At 36.1% G+C, this 22,723-nt stretch overlaps 1 protein-coding gene across 24 annotated transcripts in view; it reads left to right on the forward strand.

Moving 5' to 3' along the window:
* Positions 1 to 5,733, forward strand: part of PHF20L1 (PHD finger protein 20 like 1) — a 74,270-nt gene extending 68,537 nt beyond the window's left edge. For 14 of the 24 annotated variants that reach the window (XM_073999495.1, XM_015455203.4, XM_073999486.1 and 11 more), the window contains 2 exons: positions 1,102 to 1,267; positions 2,715 to 5,733. In XM_073999495.1, the coding sequence (XP_073855596.1) occupies positions 1,102 to 1,267; positions 2,715 to 2,857 (309 nt within the window). In that variant the 3' untranslated portion in view covers positions 2,858 to 5,733. The remainder of the gene's footprint in view (positions 1 to 1,101; positions 1,268 to 2,714) is intronic. The other 10 variants (XM_005564101.5, XM_005564105.5, XM_005564096.5 and 7 more) reach the window with 3 other exon arrangements.
* Positions 5,734 to 22,723: the final 16,990 nt, after the last annotated feature.

Below are 22,723 nucleotides of genomic sequence, written 5' to 3' on the forward strand. Positions count from 1 at the left end.
ATTTGAACATTTGATTATCTCCTAATTCAGAATTGTAGTAATTCAATAAACTGTTACTCTAACAAAAGTTTCAATTGTATAAGTACATTTAGATGCTTCTAAAAAATGAACCACATTGTATTCAAAATGAAAATGTCTGTGTGTAAGACTGTGAAAGTGCATATGGGTATAATGATTTGTCATCCTCTTTATGTGAGTTGGATAAAAGGTGGCACTCTAATTGTCTTTTTAAAAATTTTTAGCATATTTGTCAATGCATCCCACTATTCAGTAAGCTGAATTCTGACAGATCTATGTGCATTGGACATCTATAAACTTATTTCCTGTTCACTGGGATTATCTTAGAAATGCACCTTTATTTTTTACTGATTTTCAATTAATGAGGCCACTTTAAAATTAGTTGTTTTTTTTTTTTATTTTTCTGCATTCCTCAACAAGTAATTACTATAAATAAGTACTTAACTGAATTGGAATGTTTGTATTTCATATCATAAAGTTTGTGGTAAGTTATTTTGTTTAATATTAAATGAGTTATCTCTGCCAAATCTAAATGCACATTGTGTGTCCGTGTGTGTGTATGTGTATGTGAAGCAGTTTGTACTTTTGAAACTTGTAAAAGGTTTTTGCCTTTCCCTCCCCTCGTTGATTTACTGTACTATAACAGTAAAGTCCAGTCTGTAGTTAATTAGATTTTATACTGGTCTTTGGAAACACTCTTGATTTCTTTTCATCATTGCTTTCCCCTTTTATGTCCACTTATATCACCAGTTGAGATTAATTGAGGAAGAGGCCAGTCTAAATTAGTCAGGAATTCTAATTACAGAATAGAATTAGTGACTTCTTTTATTTAGCGCATTTTATTGAAGCCTTCTTGCCTGTGTAGCACCGTGCAAGGCATGGTGGAGGGAGGTGGTGGGTGCATCTGCTCTTAAGAACCACCAGCTGGAATTTGGTTATGTAGCAGTACTTCTTTAAAGATACCCCAGGAGTCAGATTGGATCTCACTAACTGTTACCAGTGATGAGGTGTTTCATGTATCCTTACCTCAATGACTGCATTTCATCCCGTTCTTTGTGTTTATTTTCCAATGGTCCTTTGGAGAAGAATCCAGCTGAAGGGAATACAGTATTTGTTTATAATGATAAAAAGGGCACTGAAGACCCAGGAGACTCACATCTTCAGTGGCAGCTCAATCTCCTTACACACATAGAAAATGTGCAGAATGAAGTTACCAGCAGGATGGACCTAATCGAAAAAGAAGTCGATGGTAATTTAAGAAAAAATTGAAATACAGTTACTATAGTGTACTTATTGTTACTATGAAGAAGTTACTTAAAATTCTTAAATTATGGGATGAAAACTACAGATACTCTCCATATTGATGGGGCTTTATTACTCCCTTTGTATTGTATTTAACACATTTGGGATCTTTTACGCTTAAAACAATATGACTGGGTATGATCTTAGGTTGGTTTTATTTTTTTAAGATGTATATTTATTAAATTTTGTCTATCTGCCAGGCTCCAGATAGATCACTTATGGAATAAATTTATTAGTTTCGTTGAAGTAAGTTTTCTTTGGAAGTCAACATAAGGAATTTAAGCATGTTTGAAATATGAAAACATTTTGAAAATTTTTTACTTTGGTTAGCACTTGTTAAATTAACAAAAACTTCTACAAAGTTAAGTAGGTAAACCTTAAGTGGTTTTCTTTTATATTTTAAAATCATATCATCACACAGGAGGCCTGAAAAGTGGGCAAGAAAGATACTATCACTATTTTATAGTTGCAAAACTAGAGTAACTTAGATTACTTGATTCTCAGTCAATGTTGTTCTTAATGCTTTCTGATTCCTGTTTCTTCCTAACATCTTAGACGATATTCTGCACCCCAACTCTACTTTTTTAAATTTGGTATAAGCACGTGATGTCTCTCCTCTACACTAAGTTAGAACTCCTACTCCTTTTCTTCCCCCTTGAGAAAAGAAGAGAGGAATGGAAACCCATTTGGAAGCCTCTTCCGTGTGGGTATAAGCTAACTGTAGAGTTAATGTAATGTTTTGAGTCAATTGTTGAAGAAAAGAAAATGCATCTTGACACTATTTAGTATTGTTAGCGTAGATTTCCAAAGGAAACATTAATAAAAACTATAGAATATAATCAATTGCATTCTGCCTAGAATTTTAATGTGCTTAACGTGTCTTTTAAAAAGTAGTGTTAAAATAGTGGAACTGAAAAGAACACTGAGAAATTGCTACTTCCTTTTCTTTGTTAAAAAGAACTTCTGGATTAAAAAATATGATTAGGTATGTTTCGTGTAGAGATGATGAGTCTAAATTAATAGAAAGCTTGAGCAGCTATAGGAAACTGTTGTATCTTATTCCACAAGTGAGTAAAAGGAGACCTTCAAAATGAAGTTAGAATGTGTATATGTTTATGTGTGTGTATGTATTTTCCCCCTTATATATAAACATATAATTCCTATAAAGGGGAAAATTATTTTAAATGACAGATAAAAATTGCCAAGAGCGACTAGAACTCTGTGGGGTGGGATGACAGGACACTAACCTCTTAGAAATGTCTTGAGTATGTTGGCCTTTTAAAGACAGAGAAGTGAACCCTTAACTCTATCACAGCTCCAACTTTCTAATGTTTCATTTTCTGACTGTTCTTGTAGTCGCGGTTTAAATTTGTTTATTTTCTTCTCTCTTTTAGTTCTGGAAAGCTGGCTTGATTTCACAGGGGAGTTGGAGCCACCAGATCCTCTTGCAAGATTGCCCCAACTTAAACGCCACATAAAGCAGCTCCTAATTGACATGGGCAAAGTACAGCAGATAGCAACTCTTTGCTCCGTATGACAACAGTGAACACTTAATGAAAGAATGTGGCTTTCTTCAGTCAAATCATTTTTATTATCCACATGACAGCTAAGTGGATAATTTAAAAGCTTAGTAATGTCTGGTCATTCACTGATTTGTGATGTCAATAGGATGGCACCTTGGAAAGAAAAATGAAGAACAACTTTATCAAGGAAGCTAGTATTTAAAAACAAATTCATGAGCAAGCTGCAAATGAGAATGTGTTATATGCCAAGGAACAATGAAGTAGAATATAATGTATACTAAGGGATTTCAAGTTGGCAGAATTTTTGAGTAGTTGCTTACATGAAGCTCAAGATACCTGTAGAAAGAAATATGGTATATTTATATAGTTTTTAATAGAAAGATCTACGTTTATAAACCAGCACTTGGCCAAAAACAAAATTGTAAAGGAAATTTAAATTCTGGAGAATTCTACAGGGTTGCTCTAAGAACTGTCTTCTCAGCAGTTGATCCAGCTGTACGGAAATTTAGGGTATTTAAACTTACAGGATCATGAGCTGTTTCTTGGGCGATGAATGTTCTTAATCAGAAACCTGACAGTGGAAGTCTCACTTCTGGGGAAAACAGTTGTGGAATTCTTACTTCATTATGAATGTATTTAAAAAACAAACACCAAATAATTGGAATATATTGCAGGCATTAAGCTCATTAAAAACAAACTGGCTTGCAGAAGGGTCCGATGTGCCAAGTGATCATGATTCTGCTGGAAAGAGGATTTTAAATATTGTGGGAGTTCTCCCACCCTAAGTCTTACATAGTGCCACCAGTCCATCCAAAAGCTATGTATCACCTGTACTATATATATCATATATATAGTTGAATGGCAGTATTCAGGCTCAACGTACAGTTTGATCCTGAGTATGCTTGGTGTTTGCCTTCAGAAAAAAAAAATTGTAAATAACCTCAGCTGGGATGAGGAGTGACAGAAATATCAAAATAATTTGTGGCTGTGGATTTTTTTAACTGCTAGTAGTGGAATACTGGAAAAGCTTCATTTCTGAAGATGAATTTTATTTTTAAAAAATACATGCACACTCAAAACTTTTAGCTTTGATCACAAATGGACAAAATTCTGAAACCAAAGGCAACTAAGTTGCTGTGTTATGCTCTTGCTGGATTTTGAGCCTAGGTCCTACTGTCTGCCAGTACTCATGTGAGTTGTATGCGCCCCCAGTGCTACATACGCAGGTATGCGTAAGTGTGTATGCTTGTTTTAAACAAACACTCAACGTACATATGTACATAATCTACACATATTTATATCACATATCTAGTTTTATTACTATAGACTATACGAATTGGTGGTTAACATGAAATGTTACCTTTTAACAGACTGTTTTTAAAAATTAAAAATGTATGTATAGGTTTTGAAATTTTTTTAAAAGGGGAAAAAGACTGTTAAGAGGAGGCTATTTGATGACATATAACACTTGAATATTTCATGCCTCATTCTGTTTATCAGTTCTCGCAATCTGTATAAAAATGCATTTTAGAACTGATAGACAGTAAACTTGAATTTATCTTTGATAAGAATACATGCCACTGTACATTCAGATATTATTTAAATTTGCAAACACATTGTTCTATATGTAAGGGTACTGTATGTAAAACTCTTTATTAAAACTATTCCACATATCCTAAAATTTCAGCTTGCCTTTTTGCGGCCTTATATTTTGATGTAAAGATTAAAAGAATGTGCGAAACAGTCAGAAATTTTTTTGCCTTTTGAGATTCTCCAACTTGACAAATGTGCCAAAGATCAACAGACAGAAAATATAGTCCTGTGTATTTACTTGTCATACTTTGACTTTGTGGAAGATCTTACTGATAAATGAAAAGCTTTAGCAGAGGTGGTTTTGTGGGGTAATTGCTTAAATTTGCATATCAAAGTAAAAAAGTAGTGCCTGTATTCCATGTGTGGAGTAAATTTGCTAATGTCTATGTTTTATGATTAATACTATTATTTTTCCTTTGCGTTCTGAAATAATGGCTCTAATATTTTCCCTGTCATGCCTTCATTCTAGACATTGAATTTATATCTTCTTTTTTTCAGATACGGAGCAAATAGCATCCTTAACCTATGAATAATGGTGTTGCCTAGATTCTTGTCACACACACAGAAGACCCTTTGTACCTAGTAACATTCATCCTCTCGATTTCCGGTGAATACGGTTAAATTCATGCACATTTGTTCTTGTTTCTGAAAATGAGATCAATTTATTTGTTATCCAGCAAATTGAAAATTCTATTATTAGAGTACTGCAGTGTTTGCTCTGCTTATATGTATATGAACTGGAAATCTGAATTTTTAAATTTAGATCTTTAAATCAAATTATTTTTATGCATATTTTCATTTAATATAGAGTATATCAATCGACTGAAGTCTTTCACGACTAGTAGGCTGAGCCTTTTCTTCTTTAAGAGAGTGAATTAGTTTCTGAGAAGTCAATCCATTGTGAAAAGTTTCAGATGAGATTATTTTCTGTCCTTTTAGTCTTTTTAAGTATCACTATATGTATTTAAATAGAAGCAATAAACTAGAGAGAGTGTTTCTTGAAATGACAATGTTTTATTTGCCACCCAGGCAGAACAGAATGAGCATTGGTAGAGAAGGCTCCCTCTTGGTATGTTACTGATGTACTTCCGCATACTTGTTTGTGGTTCTACTGATTTATTTCCAAACTTAAGAGTAATGTACTTCGAAAACAACTTGGTTATTCTTTAAATTTCAGGTAAAAATCCCTTTTCCTAACACTCATTTCCACTGTCTTATTTCCTCTCAGATGTTCGTATTTCACATGTTCAAAATGAAGCATACTATTTCCCCTCCAATAAACGAAGTATCCTGCCAACTTCACTGTCTCCGTTAATAACGTTACCCTAAGAGTCCAGGCTTCAGACACCGAGTCCTCCCTCATATCCATATCATTAAAACAGATAATGTTGTCTTCTTACTCCTCAATCCTACTGAAAGTCCAACATTTTTTATAAAATAATGTCATGAAGATATTACTACTGGCCTCTGAAACTGTAACTTTGCCTTTATTCTAATTCATCAAAATTGTCACTGCCAGACTGTTCCATGCATTGTACGTTACCTGCAGTATCTAATTTGTTCATAAAATAAGGTAAAATGATCACTTTCTAGATGAGGCTGAAGGATAGAGACATTTAGAAACTTATCCTGGATAGATAAGACATAAGGGGGCGGGTTCAGGATTCAAATCCTGTGCTATTCAAGTTCATAGTCTCTTTCCAACATATGTGCTTCAACTATTATTGTCATTTCAGTTTTCTGTTCTGGAATGTCTAGTGACTCCCTGTTTCAAACCATGTCAGGTCTTTGTAATCTGGATCTTTTGCAGTTTATATAATCCTCAAAGTTATTTAAATGTAGCCTCACTATTAAATGGACTACACTTGTTTTCCTCTATTACCTTCATATTGTTTTCCTCTTCTGGAAAATTCTCAACTGTTTGTTGTCCCTCTGTAAACCCAGACAATCCTTCAAACTTCATTTCTCTTCCTATAAGAAGTAATCCATTGCTGAAAGTCTTTCATGGTATCCTGCATTGTACCAAGCTATTGAGGAACTACATCAATGATTAATAATATAGTGGAACAGGCATGAACTTTGCAGTCTTGAACTCAAATTTTCACTTTGGTAATTTACTAGCAGTGTGATCTTTTGGAACTTTACTGTCTTTATCTGTAAAATGGGAATAATGCCCAGCTTAGAGCCTTGTTTTGAGAATTAAGTAAAGCAAATAAAGTACCTAGAAACTGTTACTAAATAAATAGAACTTTCATTAGACATTAGGGTTGTCCATGTGCCAGCTATTAAGCTTAGAGGCTGGGGATGGATATGGGATTAATAAGATCACAGTCTATAGACTAATGGAAACATAAATATTTTTCAACAGGAGAGTACAAGGAGACAAAGATAATTAGAGTTGTAGGTGGAGGGATTTTGGGGAAATAGATGATGCATGTTAATTAAAACAGTGATCTTCTCATGTCTTTTGACTACGAGTGGCCTCTCTAAAGAAATTTTGAAAAATTGCATTTCACTCTTGATACCTACTGTCTTTGGGTACTCCTGAAAGTAGAGCAAGAAGTAAGACTTGATTGTACTTAGTTTATTCAGGAAATGATCCAAGGAAGTTGAAATGAGGGAGAAACAAAGGTGTGGGAGGGGAGGGAAAAAGCTAATATGAATATGCATAATTGAAGACACTGCCATGAGCAATGGGGCTTTGATTCTTCCACTTGAAGTTGTCTGTAAATTTAAACTATTGCAAAGGATGATTTCCAATTTGCAAATATTGACATATTCAAATAAACCAGTTACATTATTTTTAAATGTATATAATAGAATGAGAATACAGTTTTCTTACCAACATCTGTTTTTAAAATACATGGAGCAATCTTCTTTAACATTTAGAGATTTTACATGTTTATATTCTCCCTTCTGCCTTTCCATTTTACTTACCAACAGAATATTATTTTGTATAATTATAGGTCTTTATCACCCTCTCATACTTTTGTCCACAAAAAATGGTGCACTGCAGTTTTAAAAAGCATCAAAATACATACTGCAAGCACTAATATCACTGAATAAATAGAAAAATTTAAAATTGTGGTTGGCCATTGCACCCCTCCTAATTTAGCACTAATTGATAGAACAAGTAGACAAAGTCAAGATGTATTAATAGAAGACTTAAGCAAAAATCACCCAAAATGACTTAAAATGGACATTTATGGAAATTCTGTCCAACAAGAACATACTTTTTAAGTGTACATGGAACACTAAAGATGATAGACTGTATGCTAGGCCATAAAACAACATGTCTCAAAGGTAAATATAACACAGTCTCAATAAATGTAAAATAATTGAAATCATGCACAATATGCTCTCTGACCACAAATGAATTAAATTGGAAATCAATACCAGGAAGATAGTCTTGAAAAGTTCCCAAATGTTAGGGAATTAAACAGTGTACTTCTAAATAACCCGTGAGCCCAAGAAAAAATACAAGTAAAATTAGAAAATATTTTAAATAGAATGAAAATGAAAACAACATGCCAAAATTTGTGGGATACACCTCAATCAATGTTAGAAATTATAGCTTTTGCTTACATTTATAAAAGTACAAAATCACGACAAAAGATTTCACCTTAAGAAACCAGAAGATAAAGAGCAAATTAAAGCCAAATAAGCATAATAGCAAGGAAATAATGATAGTGCTGGAACCAATGAAATACTAAATGAACAAAATACAGAAATAGCTGGTTCTTTGAACAGAACAAAAATTGATACTGTCTAGGAGGTTGATAAGTAATTAGAATGGAGGAAGGGGACATTAGTGTGGATCCAACAGAGTTTTTTAAAACACAGTGAATACATTTCCATAAATTTGAGGCTTAGCTGAAATGGAAAAATCTCTCAAACTACACAAATTACCAAAGGGAAAAAAGAAATCAAAAAATTTGAATTTATAATTAAAAATTTAGGCTGAGCACAGTGACTCATGCCTGTAATCTCAGCAATTTGGGAGGCCAAAACAGAAGGATCACTTGAGGATCACTTGAGACCAGCCTGGGTGACATAACAACACCCTGTCTCTACAAATAAAAATAATAAAACAATTGCTAGGTGTAGTGGCACCTGCCTGTAGTCCCAGCTACTCAAGAGACTGAGGTGGGAGGATCGCTTTGAGCCCAGGTTGAGGCTGCAGTGAGTGGTGATTGTACCACTGCACTCTAGCCTGGGTGACAGAGCAAGGCCCTCTCTCAAAACAACAGAAAAAACCTTCAGGCCTAAATGTGAATTCTATTATAACATTTAAGGAAGATGTAATCTCGATTTTACGTAAACACTGGCAGAAAGTACAAAAAAAATTTATCTTTATGTCCTGAGATGAACTTTGACCTCTTGCCAAAACCAGAAAAAAAAAAAAATCAGAAGATCAATACATATTCCTCCTGAATATAGATACAAAATCCTCAGCAAAATATTAGCAAACCAAACCCAGCGATATAAAGGATAATATATCAAGATCAGGTTGAGTATTTTCCTAGGAATATGAAGTTGCTTTAATATTCAAAAATCAATGTAATAAAACATGTCAATAAAAGAATACAAACTATGGCCGGGCGCAGTGGCTCACGCCTGTAATCCCAGCACTTTGGGAGGCTGAGGCAGGCGGATCACAATGTCAGGAGATAGAGACCATCCTGGCTAGCATGGTGAAACCCCATCTCTACTAAAAATACAAAAAAATTAGCCAGGCATGGTGGTGAGCACCTGTAGTCCCAGCTACTCGGGAGGGTGGGCAGGAGAATGGCATGAACCTGGGAGGCGGAGCTTGCAGTGAGCCGAGATCGCGCCACTGCACTCCAGCCTGACTCTGCCTCAAAAAAGAAAAAGAAAAAACAATACAGGCCGGGCGCGGTGGCTCAAGCCTGTAATCCCAGCACTTTGGGAGGCCGAGACGGGCGGATCACTAGGTCAGGAGATCGAGACCATCCTGGCTAACACGGTGAAACCCCGTCTCTACTAAAAAATACAAAAAACTAGCCGGGCGAGGTGGCGGGCGCCTGTAGTCCCAGCTACTCAGGAGGCTGAGACAGGAGAATGGCCCGAACCCGGGAGGCGGAGCTTGCAGTGAGCTGAGATCCGGCCACTGCACTCCAGCCTGGGCGACAGAGCGAGACTCCGTCTCAAAAAAAAAAAAAAAAAGAAAAAACAATACAAACTACATGTTAATAAAAGAAAGTATTTCACACATTTCAACATCCATTCATAATTTAAAATGATCAGAAAACAGATTAGAAAGGAATTTGTTTATTTTTAGATTTTTAAATTTTCAACAAATTGAACATTTACAACATTGTTACAACTGAGAACATTGACAACACAGGGATTTTCAACAGAGTACATTTAGCAAGGATTTTTTTCAGAAGAAAACAAAATGTCAGTACATTTTGTATTCCATTGCATTGCTCTGTGGAAAATTAGCTGGCATCTTCAATGTTACAATCACAGGTATTTTTTCCCATTTAGTATTAAGCTATTTAAAAAAAATTTAAATGCCAATGTACATTTATAATATTAGATAAAAGTTTATTTTCCATTAGCTCTCTGTTCTTTATTCCTTGAAAAAATACAAAATTAAGAATATGTTTTCTCATATTCCTCACGCGAACATAATTTATCAGGCCTCTTCTGAAGCAGGAGTTAATGCCAAACACAGTTTGCAAATTCAGGTTCCTAATTATGTCCCGTGAGCACATTAAATTTGGAAAGGAATTTATAATTTATAACTATACAAAGGGCATATACCAAGAAACTTAATCTAACATCATAGTGGCAAAAGAATATGTTCCTCCCTAAGATGAGGGGCAAAGCAAGAATGTTCACTACCACGACTTCTATCCAGCATTGTATTGGAGGTCCTGCCAGGGTAAGATGGAACTGGGCAATAAAAAAAAGAACAGTAAACCAATTGGAAAGGAAGAAGAAACATTTTTAGTTGATGTGTTTTGTACCTGGAAACATCTAAGGAATCTACCAAAATGCTACCAGAACTAATATTTCTGTGCATTAGCAATGAGCAATTGGAAATAAATGCTATTTTCAGCAGTATCAAAATATAAATACAGATAAATTTTTAAAAATGTTTAAGGTATATACAGAAAACTACAAAAACAATGCTGAGAATAATTAAAGATGACATAAATCGAAAGATATACCAGAATAATGGATTGGAAGACTCCGTGTTGCTGAAATGTCAGTTCTCCCAAAATTGACCTGTAAATATAATGCAATCCTACTTAAAATCCCAGAAGACTTTTTGAAATAGATTATCAAGCTTATTCTAAAATGTATATGAAAATGCAAAGGACCTAGAATAGCCAAAGAAATTTCAAGAAGAACAAAGTTGGAGGTAATCCAATTTCTAATTTTGAGGCTGATTATAAAGCTACAATCTTCAAGACAGTATAGACATGGCATAAAGATAGAGATGTAGATCCACAGTATAAAAACAGAGAATCCAGATATAGACCTAAAAATCATGGTCAATTGAATGAGAGTTTCACTTGCTCCATATCCTTGCCAGCATTTGGTAGTGTTAGTGTTTAAGGTTTTAGCTGTTTAAGTGTGCAGTGCTATCCTACGGTGTTTTTTTTGTTTTGTTTTGTTTTGTTTTGAGACAGTCTCACTCTATCCCCCAGGCTGGAGTGCAGTGGTGTGATCTCGACTCACTGCAGTCTCCACCTCCCCGGTTCAAGTGATTCTCATGCCTCAGCCTCTTGAGTAGCTGGAATTACAGGCATGAGCCACCACACACGGCTAATTTTTGTATTTTTAGTAGAGACGGGGTTTCACTATATTGGCCAGGCTGGTCTTGAACTCCTGACCTCAGGTGATCCTCCTGCCTAAGCCTCCCAAAGTGCTGGGATTTCAGGTGTGAGCCATGGCACCTGGCTTATCTTACTGTTTTAATTTACATGTCAATATCCAATTGCTCCATTTGTTGAAAAGATTATCTTTTTTCCCTTTGAATTACCTAGGTGCCTTTCTTGAGAGAAAAGTAACCATAAGTATGTTAGTTTATTTCTGCACCCTATATTCTTTGTCCACTAATATATATGTCTGTCTTTATGCCAACATGAGACTGTCTTAATTACTATAGCTTTCTAGTAAGGTTTTGAATTAGGTAGCATAATTCTAATTATGTTGTTCCATAAAATGTTTTTGCTAATTCTAGATTTTATTTTTGCACTTCCATAAACATTTTAGGATCAGCTTGTCAACTTCTTTTAAAACCTGCTGGAATTTTGACAGGAATTGCACCGAATCTAGAGATCATTTGCTGTCTCAACAATATTGAATCTTCTGATCCATGAGCATGGTATATTTCTACATTTGTGTAGAATTTACGTATTTGTTTCTCAGCAGTTTTCTTGTAGTTTTGAGTGTTCAGATTTTGCATTTATTTTGTTAAATTTATTTCTAAGTATTTTTTCTTGATTATATTTTAAATGGAACTGTTTTCTTCATTTTTACATGTTTTACTACTAGAACAGGTAAATATAATTGAGTTTTTAAAATCTTATATCTGCTGAAATCACTCATTAGTCCTAGAATTTTTATATATTCCCTAAGATTTTCTGTATAAATTACGTTTTCTATGAATAGAGACACATTTATTTATTCTTTATTAATGTGTATGTCTTTATTTCTCATTGCATTATTGCACAGGCAAGAACATTCAGTCCAGTATGAATAAAAGAGGTGAGAGTGGACATTCTTGCCTCATCCCTTGGGAGAAAACATGCAGTCTTTCACTATTAAAGATGATGTTATCTTTAAATTTTTAGTACATGCCTTTTATCAGATTGAAGTTACCTTTTTTTCTGGTTTGTTAAGAGTTTTTTTATGGTTATTATTAATGGGTGTTGGATTTTGACAATGTGTTTTTCTGTTTCTGTTGACATGGTCGTATAACTTTTGTATTTTTTAATATAGTGTAGTACATGAATTCTTTCAGAGGTTAACCCAACTTTGAATTCCCAGAATAGACCCTACTTTGTCATGATATAAAATGCATTTTACATATTGCTGGATTTGACTTGCCATTATGTTGATAAGGATTTTTATATTTGTATTCATATGGGAATATTGTTCTGTAGTTTTATTTTCCTGTAAGATTTTTGTGTGGCTTTGATATCAGGGTAATACTGGCTCTATTAAATTAATTGGAAAGGGTTCCTTTTTTTTCTGTAGTTTCTGAAGACTTAAGTTAGTATTATTTCTTTCTTAAATGTGTAGTTGAATTCACCAGTGTAACCACTGGGATTGGCCTTCACATTTGGAGAAGATTTTGAATCACTGATTACTGATAAAATAAAAAATATTTTATCAATATAGATATTCGGATTTTTCATTTCTTTTTTGAGCTCATTTTAGAAGTGTGCATCTTTCTAGGAATATGTACATTTCATCTAATTGTCTAATGTGAGTTTTTGTAATTGTCACTTAAAATTATTTTAATTTATGGTTAGTCTCTAGTCATGTCTCTTATTTTTGATTTTATAATTGGCTGCTTTTCTCTCCCTCCCTCTCTCCCTCTCTCCCACCTTCCTTCCTTCCTTTCTCTTCTTCCCCTCACCCCAAATCCTCAGTCTACCTAGAAGTTTGTCATTTTTTTAGCCTTTTCAAGAAACTGTTGCTTTATTTTAGTTTTTCTGTTGTGTTTTGATTCATGTTTTATTCATTTCTGCTCTGATCTTTTGAATTTCCTTTCTTTCTTCCCTTTATTTTTTCCCTCCTTTAGCTTCTTGAGGTGAAAACTATGATTACTGATTTTAGATCTTTCTTCTTTTGAATCTAGGCATTTAAAGCTGTAAATTTCCCTCTAGACACTGACTTAATTGCATATCATACTTTTTTGGCATGTTTTACTTTCTATTTTCATTCAGTGAGAGAGATTTTCTAATTTCTGTTGTGATTTCTTATTGACCATGGATTATTTAGAAATGTTGTTTAATTTCCTAGTACATGGGGATTTCTCAGATTTCCTTCTGTTGATTATTTCTAATTTTATCCCATTATTGTTGGAGAATATTCTTATATGATTTTAGTCCTTCTCAATTTATTAAGTCTTGTTTTATGCCTAGCATATTAAATGTGCACTTGAAAAGAATGTGTATTGTGCTATTGTTATGTGAAATGTTCTATATATATCAGTTACGTCAAGTTGGTTAAGAGTTTAGCTCAGGTCTACTATATCTTCACTGATTTCTCTCTAGTTGGTATATCAACTATTAAGAAAGAGATATTGAAATTACCAACTAAAACGGTTGAATTGTCTATTTGTCTTTTCAATTAAATCAATTTTACATTGTGCTTTTGGGTCTCTGTTGTAGTTTGTGTTTGTGTGTATGTATAATTTTTTATATCCTGGCATGTTAACCTTTTCATTATTATTAAATATGTCTTTTTGTTTCTAGTTATACTCCTTGTCTTAAAATCTGTTCTGTCTGATATTGATGTACCCAAGAGCAATGAAAACATGTCTACATAAAAACTTATTTACAAATGTTCACAGCAGTATTATTTTATAATGGCCAAAAAGCAGAAACAACACAAATGTGCACCAACTGATAAATGGATCAATAAAATGTAGTGTATCTACATTATGGAATATTATTCAGCAATAAAAACAAATGAATTACTGATACATGCTACAACACATCTACAACATAGATGAACATTGGAAACCTCATACTAAGTGAAGGAAGCCAATCACAAAAGACCACATATTGTATGATTCAATTTATATGAATTTTCCAAAATAGAAAAATCTACAGGACAGAAACTGGATTGATTAGACTAGGGCTGTGGGGGAAAATGGAGGATGATGGCTAAAGGGTGGGGGATTCTTTTGAGGATAACATTCTAAAATTTATAGTGATGGAGGCAAAGTTATGTCAAGGTACCAAAAGCTGTTGAATTAATAAACTTTAAATAGGCAAATTATATGGTATGTGAGTTATCTCACCAAAGTCTTTTTAAAAATTTTTTTAAAGAACACATACACATCAAATTTGTTGACTATGATGAAACCAAGGAGATGTTACAGCCAAATAAAATGTTAAATACTGGACTGGACCTTGGAACAGAAAGAGGAACATTAGTGCAATAATTCGTGAAATTCTATTACAGTATTCAGTTCAGTTAATAGTATTGTTCTGATGTGATGTTAACGTTAGGTGAAACTGAATAAGGGGTATATGGGAACTTTGTACTACTACTGCAACTTTGGGTAAGTCTGTAATTATTTCAAAATAAAAAGTTATAGAAAAAACTATATGAGATAAGAGTGAAAATGCAACCTATGGATTGTAGTTCAGAATGCACCAATAATGGTTCATTGTAACAAATGCACCACTGATATAAAATGTGAACAGTAGGGAGAACTGCATGGGGAAGGAGGGTATATGGGAACTCTCTAGTATCTGCTCGATTTTCTGTAAATCAGAAACTGTAAAGTCTACTAATTTTAAAAAATTAGAAACTTCAAATTTCTATTTCTGAAAAAGGAATATGAAAGGATAATTTTAATATGCTATATTTTGAGAAAGAAAAAAATCAGTGAAATTATTACAAACCCACAGGCAATTTAAAGTTCATCCTTGCAACACACTGTCTCTAGGAATCAGGCTGGCTCAGGAAATCAAGGAGGAAATGCAGTCATGAGAAAAATATGTCTCTTTCTTACAATCAACACAGAAGCCTTGAAAGAATGAAACAAAATTAAGGAAGATAGAAGAGAGTGTTGCTTTGAAGAAAGGGTGCAATCTGTGAAGGCAGACTGGTCAGATTTAAATATAAAATAGGGCTTTGAAGGCCAGGGTAGGCTGATACAAGTGGGAAGTGGAGATGCACAGGGAATTCAATTGATCTAAAAGTAGACACTAGAGAAAGCAGAAACATCTTAATTTTTACAAATCAAAACAACCTTGGAAAGATTGGACCACATTGCACTCTGAGATCTTGGAAGATCTTGGCTCTTTTGTTGGATTTATTCAAGGAGAAAACTAGGATCAATCAACAGTTGAGAAGTTCCATCTTAAAACCACAAATAGAGAGCTCAGTAAGTGGGAACCATCCCATGAGGAATGGGCTACTATATGAGATGCTTACAGAAAACCTAGACAGATGTAAGAAGATTGGACCAAACACACAGAGTATTCAAAGTGGTTTTAGTGAGTTTCAAGGTGAGGCAGCCATCTTCATGCAGTGGTGGAGATACAGACGCTACTTATGCCCCAAGGAAACATGCCTGAAAAATTTACAGAATGATGGCTTTAAAGTGAGGCACACTAATATGAGAGCCATTGAAGGGACCAGGCAAAACAAGATAGTGTACATGTCTGAACTGTTGGTCACATGGCAGAATGTCTTGACAGAGACACTTGAGAAAGTGGCAGTGGACAAGATAGTTCTGAATGACTAATGCTTTGGGCAGTCCCAGAGTATATTGATTTTATTTCCTCAGATCTGAGAGAAACAGGTGGACAAAATCTAGTGGCATATGTTTAAAAATATTTCTACAAAAAACAGAACAAAAAGAAAGGCTCAAATCCGGCAAACCATCCCAGCCCAAAATGAATCAGCGAAGAAAGGAGAGTGACTTAAGCTAGTTAACCTATTAGAAAACAGGCTGGGCCTTTCAGAAAGCAAAGGGGAGAACCATAGTGGAAAACAAAATGTCAGTGTCATATTTCTCTACAGCAGAAAACAATGTAGCAAAACAACTACTACTCAAGACACAAAATAAAGAAAAGCAGTGTTTTCGGGAGCAACGGGCTTCTAATCATTACCAGTCCCATAGAGTGACAGCCTTCAAAAACCTCCGTAAGCTAAAAATGATATTTCCACTGAAAAAAATTGGGGGACAAGGAGGAAACATTCCCAAGGGTAAGATTTCAGAGGGTTGCAAAATTCCAGGGCAACAGCCAGTGTGAGACAGAGTTGTGCATGGCTGTTCACAAGAGCCAGTAGAAGTACGGCCAGATACATCCACCTTCAGTGTTTCACATTGGGCTCAAAGGAGAAATAAAAACTGAGAGGTTTCAAGTATGTTCAATATAAGGAGATGCATCTTAAATAAGACTAGCATCTGGGGCTACCACCATTGAAACATTCTCATTTTTTCAAGAAAAATGATATCAAGTGTTTACTGCATGCCAGGTACTACTATGCATCTTATATTTATTACTTCATTTATAATTACATCATCCTATGAAGATGGGCACTAATAGCATTACAACTTTGTGGATGAGGAAATTGGGGCACAGAGAGATTAAATAGTTTGTCCAAGGTCATATAGTTAGTCCTCTTGGTAGAGTGTCATGGAGACCAGAACCACTCTGATGAATGCAGGGTGACTCTGATGGATGGTCTTTTCCTCTCCAAGTGTCAACCATTCTTTCTTTAATGGTAGAGACCCCTGGACTTAGGCAGAGTATGGAGGGAGGCATTTTGGGAAACTTGGGAGTGCTTCTGCCTCATTCCTGATTTTCAGTCTATGAGAATAATTCTTCCCTAAATGCTCTTGGCTTCTTGTTTCATCCCTTTTCCATAGATGTTGATAGTTACCTGGTTAATGAGTAACTTTCCCTTTTCCTAATGTAAACATTTTTACTATAAACTTTTGCTATGAATTTCTCTTTCAGTACTGCTTTAGCTGTGTTCAACAAATTTTGTTATGTTGTATTTATATTTTAATGCAGTTCAATGTATTTTAAAATATCCTTTGACTCTTCCTCTTTGATCCATGGCCTCCCAAAGTGCTGGGATTACAGGCATGAGCCATGCTGGTCCTCTCTGTTTTCCATTTAAGCACCCAGGGGATACTTAAAGTATGCTAAGTTTCTAAGAGATTGGAAAATTTCCTGTTGTCTTTCCCTTATTTATTTCTACTTTGATTCCTTTTGTTAACAGAACACATTCTGTATGATTTCAATTCTTTTAAATTTGTCAACATTTATTTTATGGCTCAGGATATGGTCTATCTTGGTATATGTTCCATGAATGCTTGAAAAGAACATGTATTCTTCTCTGTTGGATGGAGTATTCTATAAATGTTGATTAGATGCTACTGGTTGATGGTGTTGAGTTCTTTTGTATCCTTGCTGATTTTCAGTCTAGTTGTTCTATCAGTTGTTGAGGGAGAGGTGTTAAAGTCTCCAATTACAATTGATTTGTCTATTTCTCCTTTCAGTTCTATCTGTTTTTGCCTCACCTATTTTGCAGCTCTGTTGTTTAATGCATACACATTAGGATTGCTATCTTTTCTTGGAGGATTAATCCTTAGGTCATTATGCAATATTCCTTTCTGTCCCTCAGAATTTTATTTGCTATTTTTATTTGCTAATTTTTTATTTGTCTGATATTAGTAAAGCCACTCCTTTCTTTTGATTAATATTTGCATGGTACATCATTTTTCATTCCTTACTTTCAACCACCTATGTTATTATAGTTGAAGTGAACTTTTTGTAGACAGTATATTGGTAAGTCATATTTTATTATACACTCTGCCAACCTCTGTCTTTTAATATTGTACTAATTTTAACCATATTGTAATAATTGATATTTTGGGGCTTAAAGCTGCCATTTTAATTTAAATTTTATTTTATTTTTGAGACAGAGTCTTGCTCTGTCACCCAGGCTGGAGTGCAATGGCGTGATCTCAGCTCACTGCAACCTCCACCTCCTGGGTTCAAGTGATTCTTCTGGTTCAGCCTCCCAAGTAGCTGGGACTTCAGGTGTGCACCACCCTGCCCATTTTTGTATTTTTAGTAGAGACGGTGTTTCGCCATGTTAGCCAGGCTGGTCTTGAACTCCTGACCTCAGGCGATCCGCCTGCCTCGGCCTCCCAAAGTGCTGGAATTACAGGCATGAGCCATGCTGGTTCTCTCTGTTTTCCATTTCTCTATTTTCTTTTTTCTCCCTTTCCGTGAGTTACTTAACTTTTTTTTTTTTTTTTTTTTTTTTTTTTAGAATTCTATTTTGATTTATCTTTGACATTTTTTGAGTGTATCTCTTTGTAGAGCTTTTCCAGTGACTGCTCTAAGTGTTACATCATACACACATAACATATAATGTGCTGGTATTGGCAACTTTCCCATTTTCAGTGAAGTATCGAAAGCTTATCCCTTTTTCATATTTTTACCCTCCATCATTTATACTATAATTGTCTTAAATATTACCTCTCTGTTTAGTTAAAACCACATCAGACAGTGTTGTTATTTTTGTTTCAATCATCAAAGATAAGTTAGAAAACTCAGGAAGAGAAGAAAGAACTATCACATCTACCCATTTCTTTTCCATTTAATTGTTCCTTTTTCTTTACTAATGTTTCAAGATTTCTTTTTTTGTCATTTTCATTCTGTTTTGAAACTTGCTTTAGCCATTCTTTTAGGGAAGATCTTTTGGTGACAAATAGTTTTCCTTCACCTGAGAATCTCTTGATTCTTGTCCTCATTCTTAAAAAAATATAGTTTCACTGGATATGGAATTCTGGACTGACAATTCCTTTCTTTCAGCACTTGAAAAGTGTCGTACCATAACCTTCTGCCCTCCATTATTTTTCATGAGAAATCTGCTATTATTCAAATTGTTTTTCCTCTGTAGGAAAGATGTTTCTCTCTTGCTACTCTCACAAGTTATTTTTGTCTTTAATTTTCAGATATTTGACTTTGATATGTTTTGGTATTGGTTTCTTTGAGTTCATACTCTGGTGTTTACTCAGTTTCCTAAATCTGTAGTTTTATGGCTTTTGCCAAATTTGGAAAAATTTTCAGCTATTATTTTTTTCAAATTTTCAGTTTTACTTTTTTTTTTTTTTTCTTGCAATCTGATAACATGAATGTTGGATCTTTTGTTATAGTTCTGTAGGTCATTGAGGTTCTTTTTATATTCTCTTCTCTGTGTTTTTCAAATTGGGTTAGTTTTATTGTTCTGTCAAGTTCCTGGGTTATGTTCTCTGTTTGTTCCATTTTGTTGTTAAGCCACATATATTGAGTGTTTTGTTTTGGTTATTTTCTTTTTTAGTTCTAAAATTTCCATATGGTTATTCTTTATATCCTCTATTTCTTTACCGAGAAATTCTATTTTTTTCACCTGCTTTGAATACATTTATAATTGCTCACTAAAGCATTTTTATGATTGTTTTAAAATCCATATCAAATAATTCTGATATCTGTGTCACCAGATGCTGGCATATATTGATAGTCTTTGCTCACTGAAGTTGAGATTTTTCCTAGTTCTTGGTACAATTAACGATTTTTGATCAAAACTTGGACAATTTGGGTGTTAAGAAACTCTGGATCTCATTTTAGAAGAACTGTTATGACATCACTGCATTGGGAAACAGGAGATGCCACTTCATTACTGCCAGGTGGGGCTGGAAGTCCAAGTTGTTACTCCATTGACACCTGGAAGCTGTTGTGCTTTTCTGTACTGCTGGGCGGGGATGGCAATTCAGTCTCTTCTCTCTGCTGATGCCACCCCGCCTGGGAGGGTCAGGGTTGCCTCGTTACTGCTCATCACGTGGCCTTTCATGGACACCACTTGGAGATGGCCTTGTTACTGCTGGACAATTATGAAAGTCCTGATTCTTCACTAGGTCTCTTCTGACACCACCTAAGTGGCAAGGGGGAGAGTGACACCTTATTACCACTGGATGAGAGCAGAAGTTCAGGCTCCCTACAAGGTCTCCCCTGATACAGCAGAAAGAGGAAGCTCATTCCTGCCCAGCAGGGTAAAAGTCACAGCTCCACACTCTGCCTCCTCTGACAAACCCAGTCAGGGGGATTGGGGAACCTCCTTACAGATTGACACGGGTGGAAATCTGGGCTCCTCACTTGACCTTGGCTGGCTTGGTGGGGTTAGAGACAAATTTTCTGAGATATTTGATATAGTAAAGAGGTTGTTACCTGAAAGTTTCCTGTCTTACCAGTCTGCCACCCTTTCCTGGAACTTTGGCTCAAGAGGCTTTTCTGGGGGCTTGTTTTGTCCGTGCTCATTGGCATTTCTGAATGTCCAGCTTCTCCAACATCTCATCTGAGACACAGGAGGCCAAATAAAATCCAGGAAACTCCTACCATATATCTCGTCCCTCTGATCCTGAGGTTGATAGCCAGTCTTTCTTCTCTCTACCTTTCAGTGCCTTCTTAGGTTTATTTTATATATAATATTCATGGTTTTAGCTATACTTAGTAGGAGGTATAGGGAAAAGTGTATTTTTCACTCCATCTTTCTGGGGTGAGAAACCAAGAACCAGAAATGTTTATTATTGCCATAGAAACCTAGGAGAAGAAGGTTGTGGTTTTGTGTCCCTGGGTATGTAGGGGATGGGGAGAAGCTGTCCGTAAGTGGTAGCAGGGATCCAGCAATATAGTGGCAGGCTGGACTAAAGGAGAGATGACTGGGAAGCAATTCCCTGTGGTGCATGACAGCTGATAGATGGATGTCAGAAACAGTGGTGCCTGATGATGCATTTGAAGCCATTTCCTCCCCTATATTCCTCTTACTCTCCATCTCCCCCTAAATCTTCAGTAAGCACCTATTATATGAAGCACCTTAGTATTAAAGAATGACGGAGATGAAAGGGAAGGTTATGCGGTTGTATTTTGGGCCAAGGAGACTGGGAGAGGTGGCAGGGCCAGCGATGAAGAGTCTGCCAGAGTGATGGAGGTCTGAGCAAGGAGCAAGTTGGTGAAGAAAGATTAGGACATTGCCATGTGGAGTCGTTGTGGAAGCCTGTATGTTCTCAGAGCTCAGTGGAGAAGAGGTAAAAGCAGGGACCAGTAGCTGAGTCATTATGAGAAAGAGGTTTCAGGGTGGTGGAAGTGACACATTGGCTCGATTCTCTTGAAGCTTGATGCTTTGTTGCTTGAGTGGAGAGAAGCACCTCTGCTTTTGCGTATGGAGGGAAGCTCTTTGCATGGATTTTGAAGGCAGCCTGTGCATTTCAGAGTACTGAGTGCTCCCCCACAGGCTCCTAACGCCTTGCTGCTTCTCTAGGTGGGGTCTGATGTGGAGTCAGCTCACAGGCCTGCCGTTCCTCTCTCGTAGTACTCTTCATTCCAGTGAGATCCTGGCCTGCTTCATGAACCCTGAGACCAGAGGTCCTAAAGCACCAAACCCAGTGAAGCAGAGACACCTCTGGCATGGTTCTGTGGGTTGCTTCTCAGGGACGAGGCCAGCGAGAATGATTCAGCACAGAGGCCAACCTGTGCAAGCTTTATGCATGCATTTTAGGGCAATGGGAAGCATGGTGAGTGAGGTTTGTGGTAAATCTTTAACCGCATTCAATTTTTTCTAAGATTTATCTGCTTTAGAGCATGTAGAAATGGAGAAATGACCATGGACTGCACAATGCTGTGCTTATTATATTGCTGTAGAGAGAAGGATGCCGCCGGCTCTCCATAGCCTGGGGTGAACTTGGCCTATGTAATGGGGCAGCAGGGCGTCAGGCAGGTAAGTTCTTCTTCTTGTATTGCCTTTTCCAGTAAATGTCAATACACTCCCCAGCTCACCTTTGCCTAACATCTAGGTCTTAATCCAAGTTGTCCTCCCCAGGGTGAATTGATCTCCCTTCCATGACACCTCCTGAGCATCTGTTGGCTGAGTCTCCATCCCCAACAGCACATCACAAGGTGTCGATTCCATATCACAGAATGGAAACTGTGTTTTGATTCACCGGGATCCAAACACTCTTTTTTGTAGAATCTACAAAGTGACATGGATGGTCATATTTTAGAGGACTGTCCCTGCAGCTAGTGGGGAAACCCTGGTGAGGGGCAGTACAGCAGGCTATTCTGGCTGGCTGGTTCTGAGCTGAGGGGATGTGATGGAGGCAGGAAGAGTGAGGATGCAGAGGAGGGGAGGACCCAAGAAGTAGAAATGAGCAGCAGCCTGGTAGGACCTGGAGGCTGATAAGACTTGAGGAGAGAGGCTTAGGATGGGGCTTGGATTTGCTATCACAGAGACAGCCAATGGTGTGATGTCAGGAGAAAGGTTGAGGAGTTCAGATTAGGATGTGTTGAATTTGAAATATCTGTAGGGTGTCCAGGCAGAGTGGACCTAAGCTCAAAAAAGTCTGGCTGGAGACTGAGCTAGAGAGAGATGTGGGAGCTCCAGGCACGTATGGTCCCCAGGAAGGATGGGCAGAGCACGGGTTCTCACCTGTTTTTAATCCCACACCCTGACACTTAAAATGACTGTTTTGTTTTACTTTCTCTAGTTTGTATCATGAACCC

The sequence above is a fragment of the Macaca fascicularis genome, chromosome 8 (genome assembly GCF_037993035.2).
Source record: "Macaca fascicularis isolate 582-1 chromosome 8, T2T-MFA8v1.1".
Lineage (NCBI taxonomy): Eukaryota > Metazoa > Chordata > Mammalia > Primates > Cercopithecidae > Macaca > Macaca fascicularis.